The following is a 13,112-nucleotide window of genomic DNA, read 5'->3' as shown; positions in this document are numbered from 1 at the left end:
CACATGAAAAGATGCTCAATATCATTAGTCATCAGGAAAATACAAATTAAAACCACAATTAGATATCATTCGCACCTATCAGAATGACTAATATCAAAAACACAAGAAACAACAAGTGTTGGTGAGGATGTGGAGGAAAAGGAACCCTCATTTACTGTTGGTGGGAATGCAAACTGGTACAGCCTCTGTGGAAAACACTATGGGGATTCCTCAAAAAATTAAAAATAGAATTCCCATATGATCCAGTAATTCCATTACTGGGTGTTTACCCAAAGAATACAAAAACACTAATTCAAAGAGATATATGCACCCTTATGTTTATTGCAGTATTATTTACAATAGCTCAATTACGGAAGCAACCCAAGTGCCCACTGATAGATAGATGTGATATATATATATATATATATATATCACAAAATATATATTGTGTGTGTGTGTGTGTGTGTATATTATATATATATATATATAATACAATAAAGTATTACTCGGCCACATATATATCACAAAATATACGTGTGTGTGTGTGTGTGTGTGTGTGTATACATATAATACAATAAAGTATTACTCGGCCATAAAAAAGAATGAAACATTGCCATTTGCAACAACATGGATGGGTCTAGAGCATAATGTGAAGTGAAATAAGTCAGGGAATGACAAATACTATATAATTTCACTCCTATGTGTAATTTAAGAAACAAAACAAACGAAAGAAGAAAAAAAGAGACAAAAATACTCTTAAATATAGAGAAGAAACTTATGTTTACCAGAGGGGAGATGAAGAGGATTAAGAGTACGCATATCATGATGAGCACTGAGTAATGTATAGAATTGTTGAATCATTGTATTACACTGAAAGTAATATAACACTGTAAGTTAACAATACTGGAATTAAAAAAGAAAAAAAAGGAAATGGTTAAAATGGTAAATTTTATGTGTATTCTAACAAAATAATTCTTTTTCATAGCTAATGCTTTAAACAAATTTTTCATGTTTATTTATTTTTGAGACAGAGAGAGAGAGAGGGAGAGAACCCCAAGCAGGCTCTGTGCCATCCGTGCAGAGCCCGACACAGGACCCAATCCCACAAATTGTGAGTTTATGACCTGAGCCGAAATCAAGAGCCAGACACCCAACCGACTGAACCACCCCGGCGCCCATTTAACAAAATAATTCTTTAATTTTTTTTTAACTTTATTTATTTCTGAGACAGAGAGAGAGAGAGAGAGGAGAGAGAGAGAGGGAGACAGAATCCAAAGCAGGCTCCAGGCTCTGAGCTGTCAGCACAGAGCCCAATGCAGGGCTTGAACTCACAACCAATGAGATCATGATGTGAGCTGAAGTCAGTCAGTCAACCAACTGAGCCACCCAGGCACCCCTAACAAAATAATTCTTAAGAAGTTGGTTTTTTGCTTTCCCCAAAAGATCTCAGAACAAGGCAAAGATGTCCACTCTTACCACTTCTATTCACCATTGTACTAAGGATCCTAGCCAATGGAGTAAGGCAAGAAATAAAAAGATTTATGGATTAGAATGACAGAAATAAAGTATGTTTATTTAGTTTGACATGATGATGGTCATTTAAAATGGTAAGGAATCCACAAAAAAGCTACAAAAACCAATAAGTGAATTTAGGAAGACTGTAGGATACAGGTCATGTAGCAGACTGCATTTGCAAAAAAAACCAGCCACAGCCCTATTTCTGGGGCCACATATTCTTATATAACTTTGCCACACTACACTAAGAAGCAGAATATATCCCATCAATCCATCTTGATTCTGGGTAGAACCTTGTAACTGTTTCAATGAATGGAATGCAGAAAAGAGACTGTATGACCTTTGAGACTATTACATAAAAGGCTATATTGCCTGTGCCTGGCCAGCCTCCCTCCCCTCCTCAGAAAATCTGTCTTTCGCCCAGCCACGACACTGTGAAAAAGCCCAGGTGACACAAAGAAGCCAAATGCAGAAACTCCAGCTGGTAGCTCCAGCAGGTCTCAGCCAATAGGGAGTATCAAGCACTAAATCATATGAGAAAGTACGCTCTCAAAAGAATTCAGTTGCTAGCCTTTGACCTGTTCTAGCTGAGGTGGAGTGCTACAGAAACAAGTTATCCCCACTGAGCCCTATCCTAAGTGTAGATTCAAGAGAGAAATAAATGCTTTTGCTGTTTTAAGCCACTTAGCTTTACAGTAATCTGTTATGCAGAGTAACACAGTAACTGCTATAGGTCAATATATAAAATTTTCTATATATTAATAAAATGATTAAAAGATGAAATGAAAACATAATGGTTACAGTAACATTGACACACTTAGGAATAAATTTAACAAAATATATTTAGGACTGTTGAGGAAGGCAGAATTAGAAGATGATCCCAACAATCCTTGCCCTTATATAATCTGGTTGTGGGGAGAATTTACGAATGATGAGATATTATTCCCGTGACTATGTTCTATGAAAAAAGAGAAATTGTCTGGTAGGCCTAACTGTATCACAAGAGCCCTTTAAAAGCAGAGAATTTTCTATTAGTAGCAAAAGAGGAGGAAGTTAGAGATTAAAAACATGAAAAGGAGTGTACATGTTGGTTTGGAGATAAAGGGAGTCATGTGGCATAAACCTGAGAGCAACCTCTAGGAGCTGAGAGTGACTTTCAGCCTGCTGCCAGCAGCAAAACAAGGACTTAAGTCCTATAACCACAAGGAACAGGATTCTATCAGCCATCTAAATGACCCTGGAAGTGGATTCTCTCAGTCTCCAGATAAGAACCCAGCCCGGAAAAATCAAAATCAAGGTTTTGCCCTTGTGAGAGCCTCAGCAGAGGACCCAGCTGAGCCTACTTGGACTTTCAACCTACAGAACTGTGAAAACAGTAAATGGAGATATTCAAAGTCTCTAAGTTTGTGTTGATTTGTTACATAGTGATAAAAACTAAATATAACTGCAAAGGAACAAGAGAGACATTTTAGGGGACAGAAATATTCTATACACTGATTGTGATTATGACAGTGATTACATAGGTGTATACATTTGCCAAAACCCAACCAACTGTATATTTAAAATAGATGCATTTTAGTGTATATTAATTATACCCTAATATAGTTGATTTCAGAAGAGCTAGTTTCTGGGGCACCTGGGTGGCTCAGTTGGTTAAGCATCCGACTTCAGCTAAGTCAAGATCTCATGTTTGTGAGTTCAAGACCTGTATGGGTTTTTGCACTGTCAGTGCAGAGCCTGCTTGGGATTCTGTCTCTCTGCTGCTTCCCCACTTATGCCCTCCTCTCAAAATAAATAAACTTAAAAAAAAATAAAAGAGCTGGCTTCAGTCTGGTTTTCTCCTTATACCTCTTGTCATCATATACACTACACTCATACGTAGTTTTATGTGTTCTCTGCTTCAGTACCCCTCATTTATTGATTCTCTAGCCCAAGAATGCAAATAAGCCCTCAAGCCAGAATATTCAATTGTCACTGGAGGGTGTGAGCAATAGATTATCATGATCTGATTTATATTAAAAAAAATTTTTTTTAATGTTTATTTTTGAGAGAAGACAGAGGCAGAATGCAAGTGGGTTAGGGACAGAAAGGGAGGGAGACACAGAACCCAAAGCAGACTCCAGCCTCCGAGCTGTCAGCACAGAGCCCAACGTGGGGCTTGAACCCATCAGCCGTGAGATCATGACCTGAGCTGACATCAGACACTCAACCGACTGAGCCACCCAGGCGCCCCTGATTTACATTTTTAAAAGATTACTAGGAAAAGTCTAGCATGGAGATCATCCATGTAAAACTTAGAATTCCATAAGAAATTTGCTAGTTGGAAAATCATATCTTAGAACAGTTGTTTCCAAATTGTATTTCAAGGAGCCCTAGTATCCAATATAATGCCTCAGGACAAAAGGAAAGAAATAGAAGATGACATATGCCGGTATGGGGAATGGGGAAAACACACAAAGGGGAAACAGCCTCACAAGTTTTAACCCAATAGCTTCCTTTCACCTGCTTTATGTTTAAGGATTCCATGTAGGAGTTAGTAGCAGTTCAAATGTTAAATATTTTTTAAACTACTGCTTTATAAGTTTGGTAAAAAATGGGCAAGAACCATCCTGATTTTCTGCTTTTGTGTCACAGGGAGCCACCTATAACATAACCAATAGAGCAAGGGAAAGGATTCACCACCTCATATTCCTTAAGACCTTTAGGAGCTGCTCAAGAGAATTATAATCTTCTTATTTCTGGCTCACTGATGGTATGAATCATGTCTAATTCATCTCTGTATCCCCAAATGCCTATCACCTAGTACACACTGAAATACCTGCTGAGTTTAACATGACATACAAACAATGTTAAAAGGTGTAATAAAAAGTGCTGTAACACTTTAAAATCTAACACTCTTTGGTAAAGTTACTAAAACATATCACTCCTAGGTATATTTCTTTAAGAACTTCTTGCACAAGTACACTAGGAGACATGTACAAGAATGTTTGATAGCAGTACCGTTTACAACAGTAAAACAAAACAACAAAAATTTCAGTCAAGAACATCAATAAGTAATTTATGACATATACACAATGAAATACTATATAGCAAAATAACGAATAAAGTTAAAAATCCATATTAATCCACAAATATAATATTCAGTGGGGAAAAAAAGCAAGGTGCAAAATATTACAGGGTACGATACCATCTAAGACAACACAATGTATAGTGGGAATGGTGGTTACGATGTGGTGGATGAGAGAGAAGTATTTTAGGACAAGTTGCAGAAGAGGCTTCCATTTTACTAGTAGTCTTTCCTTTCTGAAGCTCAGTGGTGATTAATGGGTATTCATTTATTATGCTTTGAGTGTATTTATACTTAGAAAATTTCATATTCAGTTTAAAGTTCTACACCAAGGATTGGCAACTAAAGCCTGTAGGCCAAATCAACCTCAACACCTATTTTTGTAAGTAAAGTTTTACTGGAACACAGCCATTCATTTGTTTATGTAGTGTCAGTGACTATACTACAATGTCAGAGTTGAGTGGTCGTGACAGAGAAGTCTGAAGTATTTACTCTTAGGTGCTTCACAGAAAATGCTTGCCAACCCCTGTTCTATTTCCAGGTATAGAGTGCAAATGAAGGAGAATTTAATTCTGAAACAACACAAATAAATCATGGTGATGGTTACTGGGAAAAATGATCAGCAGGTGTGATGATAGCCAGATTATAAAAAAAGAATAGGAGGAAAACAAGGAAAAACTAAATAAGCTTTAGAGCACTGCTGTCTAATAGAACTTTCTGAGATGATGGAAATATTCTATATCTGCACTGTTCAATATGGAAGCCACTAGCCACATGTGACTTTGGAGCACCTGAAATGTGGCTATTGTGACTGAGGAACAAAACTTAAAATTTTATTTATTTTTAATTATTTTAAACAGTCACGTGTACCATACTGTACAGTGCACCGTTAGAGCTCTGGAGGACAGATTGATAGCAGTTGTCACCTGAAAACTAGGCTAGGGTGCTTATTCAAAGGAAAGACGGGGGACAGAGTTGCCTCCAATTTAAATTTCGGCCACTGATGGAAAGGCAAACCATGGATAATCATAAGGGTATGGTTAATATATACACTTGGGATTCAAACAATATTAATAAAAATTGGACCAAATGACTACTCTTTTCTAAGAAAGAGGGCATAAAGAAAGAGGATACAAAGTAAGAAAAGCAGAGAGCCAACCTTGAGATTTGGGGATTTCCATGCTAATTTGTTAAGTGAACAAACATTATTAGGTGAATGAGAAGTACAATAGCTAGAGAGTTAGTTGGCAGGGAAACCAGAAGAGCTATGATTTAAAATTTCAAAAAACGAGTTCTACAATCTCCCAAGTGAATGAGGAAGGCTTTTGGAGTAATAAGTAATTAGCTAGAAAAGCCATAAAAATAAGGGACCTAGATACCAATAATGACTTTTTCTTCATTTAATCAAAACAAACATCTGCAAAAGATATGCCATGTTATCGTATTTTCTAGGTTTCTGTCACATAGAAAGATGTTTAACTTTTATACTTTGTTCAATTATGTAGAACATATTTTATATATGTAAATATATACAAAATGTACATAATATGTATATTTATGTATGTACAATATGTACATACAATATGTACAAAATATGTACATATTTCATATATATGTATATATAAAATAACATATATAACAAATTACTTTGTTCAATTATATATGATAAATTATCACCCAGATATATTTAGCTTCCACTGAAGACGATAAGCATTTGTCTAGAAATAAGGTCCTAGTGTTATAAAACTTTTCAAATCCTTCATTAGATTGACATTTCTTCTCTTTTCTACTATGATACACTGTGCTTCATCCTTCCTTATCCAAACCACTAAGAAAATATTCCACAAGCTAATAAAAGTATCAGTTTATACACTGTACGAGAATATGCTACCAAAAAAAAAAAAAAGGAATTCTAAGGAACAAACTTACTTCCCAGCAGCCAATACAACTGCTATCTATAGATGTGATAAAATCAGTTGTCTGGTTTCCATGTCCTAGCAATAGCTTTTTTGTTTTGTTTTAGTGTGGAGTTCAAAAATAACTGCCTGATGATACACAGACACAGAGCAGTATATTTAGTATCTGTTTTAATCAGTATTGGCATAAGGAATACAAAATATTCCTTGGGGAACCTGTCTAAATACAAGTATTTAGATGATCTTATTATACATGATCTTATTATAGCAGGGGAGAATTTGCAATTTTCAATTATTAATTTTTTTACAGTTCTCTCAGAATTTATGATATTCACAGTAGGCTACTATTAATTATACTCCTCTTTACTATCAAGAAGATTGAAATGGTATGTAGAAAAGAACATTGTGATCTGTAGTAAAGAACACAGGCTCTGAAGTCATAGAAACTCTGAATTCAGTCCTGGCTATTATATACATACCCAATGAACCTCACTGAGCCTCTGCTACCTGATTTGTAAAACAGGGATAATGATATTTAGTTTGAAAGATGTCATGAAAACTAAATGAAATCACGTATTTACAAGTACCTAGACAGAGAGCCTAGCCATGCTTGACACCCAAATAGCTGCTTCACTCTCATTCCCAGGCATTTAAGGTCTCTTCTGTAATTTTTTTGCCTCTTCTACATGTTTAACCTAAGAATACAATGTCTAATAAATGTAAGAAGAAAAGAGAATAATCAGTTGTTTTGATCCTGAAAAGGCAGAAGGCGATAAGATATCCAAAGCTAAGGTGAAAAGATCATCTTTAGACAGGATAAACAACTCAAAGGTTGGGGTTCCTTGGCAGAGTCTTGAACATGCATGAAGGCAGATAATGGGAAAATAATGGAGTTCCCTTTTAATAGCTTGTATTTTCTCTGTAAATTAGGAAGAAAGACCACTTGCTAAGTGTGAAAGAGAAGAGGAAAGTTTGAGGTTTGAGATGGAAAAAGTTGAAAAAAGTGTTAAAAATAGTAGGGAAAGTTAACCAGGGAAATACAGCAGGATATCTGAGCAGTGTCGAGGGTCCATTTGAGACTGGGTTCCACATTAATTTATGAACATGAATGTGTTCTGTTCTGTTGAAAGATTTTCTTCAGTAGTACTCGGCTACTTAGATGCAGGTACAAAGAAAGAGGTTATCTGCGTTCAATTTGAGTTAGAATTTCATTTCATTTCATTTCTAGTCCAGTCATAATGAACTATGAACACTAAACTAGGATAAAGGAAAAAAATGAGAAGGGATAATATGCTAAAGTGTTTAGGAGTAATATTAAGAGTAATATTAAGCAATCAAAAAAAAAGATAGCTGTTATATCATTAACTACGGTCCTCTAGCAGAAAGTAATTTCAGTATTCTAATTTGTAGTCATTTCTTTAAAAAATTTTTTGTTAATGTTTATTTATTTTTGAAAGAGAGAAAGACAAGAGTGAGAGCTGGGGAGGGGCAGAGAGCGGGGGAGATACAGGATCCAAAGCAGACTCCAGGCTCTGAGCTGTCAGCTGACTCGGGCTAGAATTCACCTGAAAGCCAAAGTTGGATGCTTAACTGACTGAGTCACCCCCTAATTTATAATCATTTTTATGTATCTCTCTCTCTTTCACCAGATTGAGCTCTTTGAGGATAAAAAGAGTATATTGCTTATCTTTGATTCTTCCCAAAGTGTGGTCCAGTAGCTACCACACTATGACTACTAAAAGCACATAATTAAATCAATGAATCAAATATCTTGCTTCTAAGCTATTCAGAGGGGTTTTTGGTTTGTTTGTTTATTTGTTTTTAAGATTCTAGCTAGGGCATTAGAACCTTAACAACAATTCAGAAAATAAGACATTTCTAAGAAAGGGCCACTGTCAATTCAATGATAGAACCTTACTTAGTAGCTACAATACAATGGATAAGAGTTTTCCAAAAATGCAGACTATAGAATTAACATGAGGAAGAAAATGAATTAACACAGACACAACATGAAAACTGAGAATACATTTTTCTATTTTAAGGGAAGAAAGGAGACTCCTGCCTCTATTTTTATCATTTCAGGACCTTACAATGTCTCATGAAATGAGTAATCTGAAGCATAACCTACCCAATGCTGATCAAATATCTGCATTAGAACTTCAAAGTAACTTCAAAGATATATAATCTGAGAGCTGGCCAGGTCCATTAACTTAATCTTTGTTTTGGGGCAGAGGGCAGACCCCCAAAAGAATACTGTACCTTTCCCGGTTTATCAAAGGCCATAGGGTTTTAAGAAAGAGATCTTTTTTGGCTGTGGATTCAATTTTAAAAACATAAAGATTTTATTTTTGCTGCTGCTTAAACTAATATGTTCATTTTAAAGTATTCAAAGGGAAATATATAGTCAACAGCTTTGACTGTATATAGGGAATCACAATTTTGAATTACAAGCTGTATTGAGTATCTTCTTTAATAATGGATTGTTTGAGACTGTGTGTGTGTGTGTGTGTGTGTGTGTGTGTGTGTGTATTTTTCCCCCCTAGAGAAACTATGTTATAATGAGAGATCAAGTCTCTTGTTGGTTCTTGTAAGTATGAAGCACCGTGTGACACCTACTAAGATATTAAAATGCCTAAGCCTCTAGGTCCAACATTTTATGGGAAAACGTATGCAGACTTTTCATCTGAGATGTCAAAAGAAGCCCTTGTTTTTCTTACCACTTGTATTCTAACCAGTAGAAATCAAAACAGGCTAGGAAAAAGGGATTTCAGGTAGTGAACAAAAAGGAAAGAAAAAATTCTGCAACTGGATACTTCTTAGCCCAGTTTGACTCTCTCCATCACTCCTATTTTTTCCTGAAGGAACCAGGAAATGTCCTGTCTCTACTTTCAAGGAAAGAACTTATAGTTCCTACATAGAGTTTATCTCCTTCCCAGAGCCACTGTAGAAAAAAGAGCACCCACTCCTACTGCATCCCCATTCTCAACAGTTATGATTTGTAAAGCAAGCAATTCAATGAAAGTAATGTGTTTTGACAGTCAATAAGAACAACATATTTGAGGGGTGCCTGGGTGGCTCAGTCAGTCGAGCATCTGGTTCTTGATTTCGGCTCAGGTCACAATCCAATGGTCGTGGGACTGAGCCCCATGTCAGGCCCCGCGCTGAGCAAGGAGCCTGCTTAGGATTCATTCTCTCTCTCTCTCTGTCTGTCCCTCTCTCTCTCCCCCACCCCAATGCCTCTGCCCCTCCCCCACTCTCTCTCTAAAATGAAAAATTCAAAAAAACATTAAGAAAATAACAATGCATTTGAAAAGGAAGGTTTGAAAATATAAGAGAAAGAATATCAAATGTTTGGGTCCTTGAGAAGACAGGAGAAAATGAGATACACTCTATGTAAAATTATATACCAGCAACAAGTGGGGAGCTGGCAGTAAGTTAAAAAGGTTTTCTTCTCCACCTCTTTTCCTTTACTTCAGTGAAAGTTAAAGATACACATAGATGTATAATCAAAGAAAGACCAAGATAGAGTTTGAGTACATAAGAGACATAATACGATCTATCTACATTTCAGGGTGATATCCAGGGTAGAGACATTTTAATAGAACTACTAGGCATTTTCTTGTCTTCTCATGGACACCCAAAATCATAAAACATTAATATACTAGTTTCCATATCAATTAAGAATAAAATTGTGAAATTTTAAAAATCTAAGCTTTAAAAAATAATCTTATTTTGTATTTTATATATTAATAGCCATTATATAGTAAACATCTGCCACTTGCTAGAGACTAATACATAATACAGTCTTTTACTGTGATTTGGTTTTGAATGATATTTTACATTAAAAATTAATTCAAAATTACCTGAAAGAGAGGCTACCCAAACAGTATCAAGTATACTTCAATGAATTGCAAAGAAGCCTGGCTGCTACTGTACTTACACTTAATCCTATCTGCCTAATTCAGCTCATGAGTTGTTTTGTCTTTAATGAAACAAAATTACCACAGATATTAAGTCTGTATTACCTTCATAATGTTAACTAAGTCTGTTTGATAGTAGCGATCCTGGTGTGCATTTGCTGCTGCTAATGTAAGAAGATAATCATTCCTTGCGTGGGTAGCTTTGGAATTACATTCAGATCGCCGGGCTTTTAACTAAAACATAGTAAAAGAAAAAAATCAATGCAAACTGACAACTGAACTGTAAAATATATAAAGATACCATTCTTAGCTGGCAATTAATGGCTCCTCAACAAGAGTAAAGGTAACCACGTGGAAAAATATTCATACACATAATAAAATACTCAACACTAGGGGCACCTGGCTGGCTCAGTCAGTGGAGAAAGTGACTCTTGATCACAGGGTTGTGAGTTCGAGCCCTATGTGTGGCACAAAGTTTACTTAAGATAAAATTTAAAAATTAAAAAAAAATATTCAACACTGTTGAAATTAATAAACAGTGATTAGAACTGTTGTACATGGTAAGAGTGTTCTTACATATTTTTTATTTACATTTAACCTACTTCCAAAGCTTTTCAGGAAACTTCAAAATATTTTGCTCATTTTATTCAGATGGGAAAATAAAGGTTCCAAATTGAGTAAGTACCTTATCTTCAAAGACATGGGTAAAGCTGTTGGGAGTTAGAAAAGTTTTTTAAAAAAAATCAATACTCCTCATGTGCCAAAAGAACTGGGTGCTAGTTGGGATCATGACAGCCAAAGGCAGGTTATTAAATTTAACTTATCAGGTATCCACAGCTTAAGGGTCCCACAGAAAAATCTCACTTGCATTGGCCCAGAATATATTCAAGTGTGTAAATATGAATGAAATGGATTTTGCAGAGATTTTCTAGAGCCCGTGGACTAAGCCTCTTGGACTAAGAGTTACAGACAATAGGCTACCTAAGCAGGTAAAGTATAGAAACCAATCTCTGAAGCAATCTTGACAAGCAAGTGGTGTCCAAGTGCTGACATCTGGGTGAAAAACTCCCATGAACTGGGAAGGAAACTTCTTCCCTAAGTTAATGACTTTAATATGCTTCTCTACATTAGGTGGAAATAACTGACTTTAACCCTCAAAAAAACCAATTTTTTTAATAAGCTAAGGTTTCTCAATTGTGAAAATTTTCAAAAACTTACCTTTACACTCGCCTTCTGTAAACTGATTCTTGATTGAAAAAGACTAAGTTTAGATCTATAATAAAACAGAAAATAGTATGTTTAATAAAATTATAAAATTACATATAAAACTTATTAAGTATTATAATTCCAAACTTTTTTTAAAATGACACTTTCCACAACACTATTAAAGAGTACTAACAAACGGAAAACTGACAGCAATGATTATTTTCCTTTATTTACTACAGGAAGAATACTGTAGTGCAACAGAAATATTGGGATATTTAATAAAAATATCCTGAATGACAAAAATACAATTTGACAAATCCAATATATTGGTATCTCTTAATAAACAAGAGTCATCAAACTACAGTTTATTTCCATTATCATACAATTACACACACTTTAGTTCCTATAAGAAAGTTTAAGGATGCCTAGGGATTGACCAATCTATGGAGGCAAAACTTAGGCTTTCAGCACCGTGGGCAATATGCTGTAACACCTGCAGTGCAATTTATAGCATGATATTACCGGACTCTTGAAAGTCCTTAATTCCATTTTTTTCTCCCATTAAAAGTCCACTGTTAATACAGTATTTGAATACAGTGAGAAAGTCCTTGTTCTCTCTGCCCTATATGATTTTGTTCTATTCAATCTTCTCCCATTCTGGTGTCCTTATTTCTCTCAATCCCTTTTGGTTTGGGAAGGAAACAATAATCTAACAAAATGCTGGTTTTACCCAAACAACTAGAGATAACCAGAAGAAGAAAGTCAACAAACACTAAGGAATAACCAACACCCCCACAACCAGTGACTTTTGAGGCGGCAATGTTTGTCTCGACTGCAGTGTTACGGTGACTGCCATGGGAGAACTCAGGGCATGTGCTGAATGCTATGCCATAATACGAAGTCAAGTTGCAGACCAGCTGGGAATGGAAGGCGCAGCAAGCCAGTCTCTGCACAGCAAATGTGAGGAGGAGAGCAAAAGCAGTCTATGATCTTTCTAACAAAAGAGAAACATTCAGGGACGTACACATACGCATCCTAACTATTTCCCCAGTGTTTAAAAAAAAATAAGGTCCACGATTTTCCTGTTATTTTCTATCTTGCCATATTCATATTTCCTAGGGTTTTGCCTGTTTTTATTAATCAGATTGTTATTCATTTTGATTTAAGAAAGCAAAGGCCTGGGGCGCCTGGGTGGCTTGGTCGGTTAAGCATCCGACTTCAGCTCAGGTCATGATCTCACGGTCTGTGAGTTCGAGCCCCGCGTCGGGCTCTGTGCTGACAGCTCAGAGCCTGGAGCCTGTTTCAGATTCTGTGTCTCCCTCTCTCTCTGCCCCTCCCCTGTTCATGCTCTGTCTCTGTCTCTGTCTCAAAAATAAACGTTAAAAAAAAAAAAGAAAAAAGAAAGCAAAGGCCACAAGCTTTAAAATTTGGACAGCCTGTTCAAGGCTAAAAAAGACTAGGGTATTCTTGATTCTCCTTTTTTATTGTAGTCATCATCCAAATCGTCTG

General features: G+C 35.9%; 1 protein-coding gene across 1 annotated transcript in view; it reads right to left on the bottom strand.

Moving 5' to 3' along the window:
- The window catches only part of FCHSD2 (FCH and double SH3 domains 2), a 295,613-nt gene that overhangs the window by 114,438 nt on the left and 168,063 nt on the right, over window positions 1–13,112 (bottom strand). The window contains 2 exon segments of the mRNA XM_030331955.1: window positions 10,503–10,631; window positions 11,616–11,670. Of these exon segments, the coding sequence (XP_030187815.1) occupies window positions 10,503–10,631; window positions 11,616–11,670 (184 nt within the window).

The sequence above is a fragment of the Lynx canadensis genome, chromosome D1, assembly GCF_007474595.2.
Source record: "Lynx canadensis isolate LIC74 chromosome D1, mLynCan4.pri.v2, whole genome shotgun sequence".
In the NCBI taxonomy this organism is placed as follows: domain Eukaryota; kingdom Metazoa; phylum Chordata; class Mammalia; order Carnivora; family Felidae; genus Lynx; species Lynx canadensis.
This window is presented reverse-complemented; position numbering and strand designations above follow the sequence as displayed.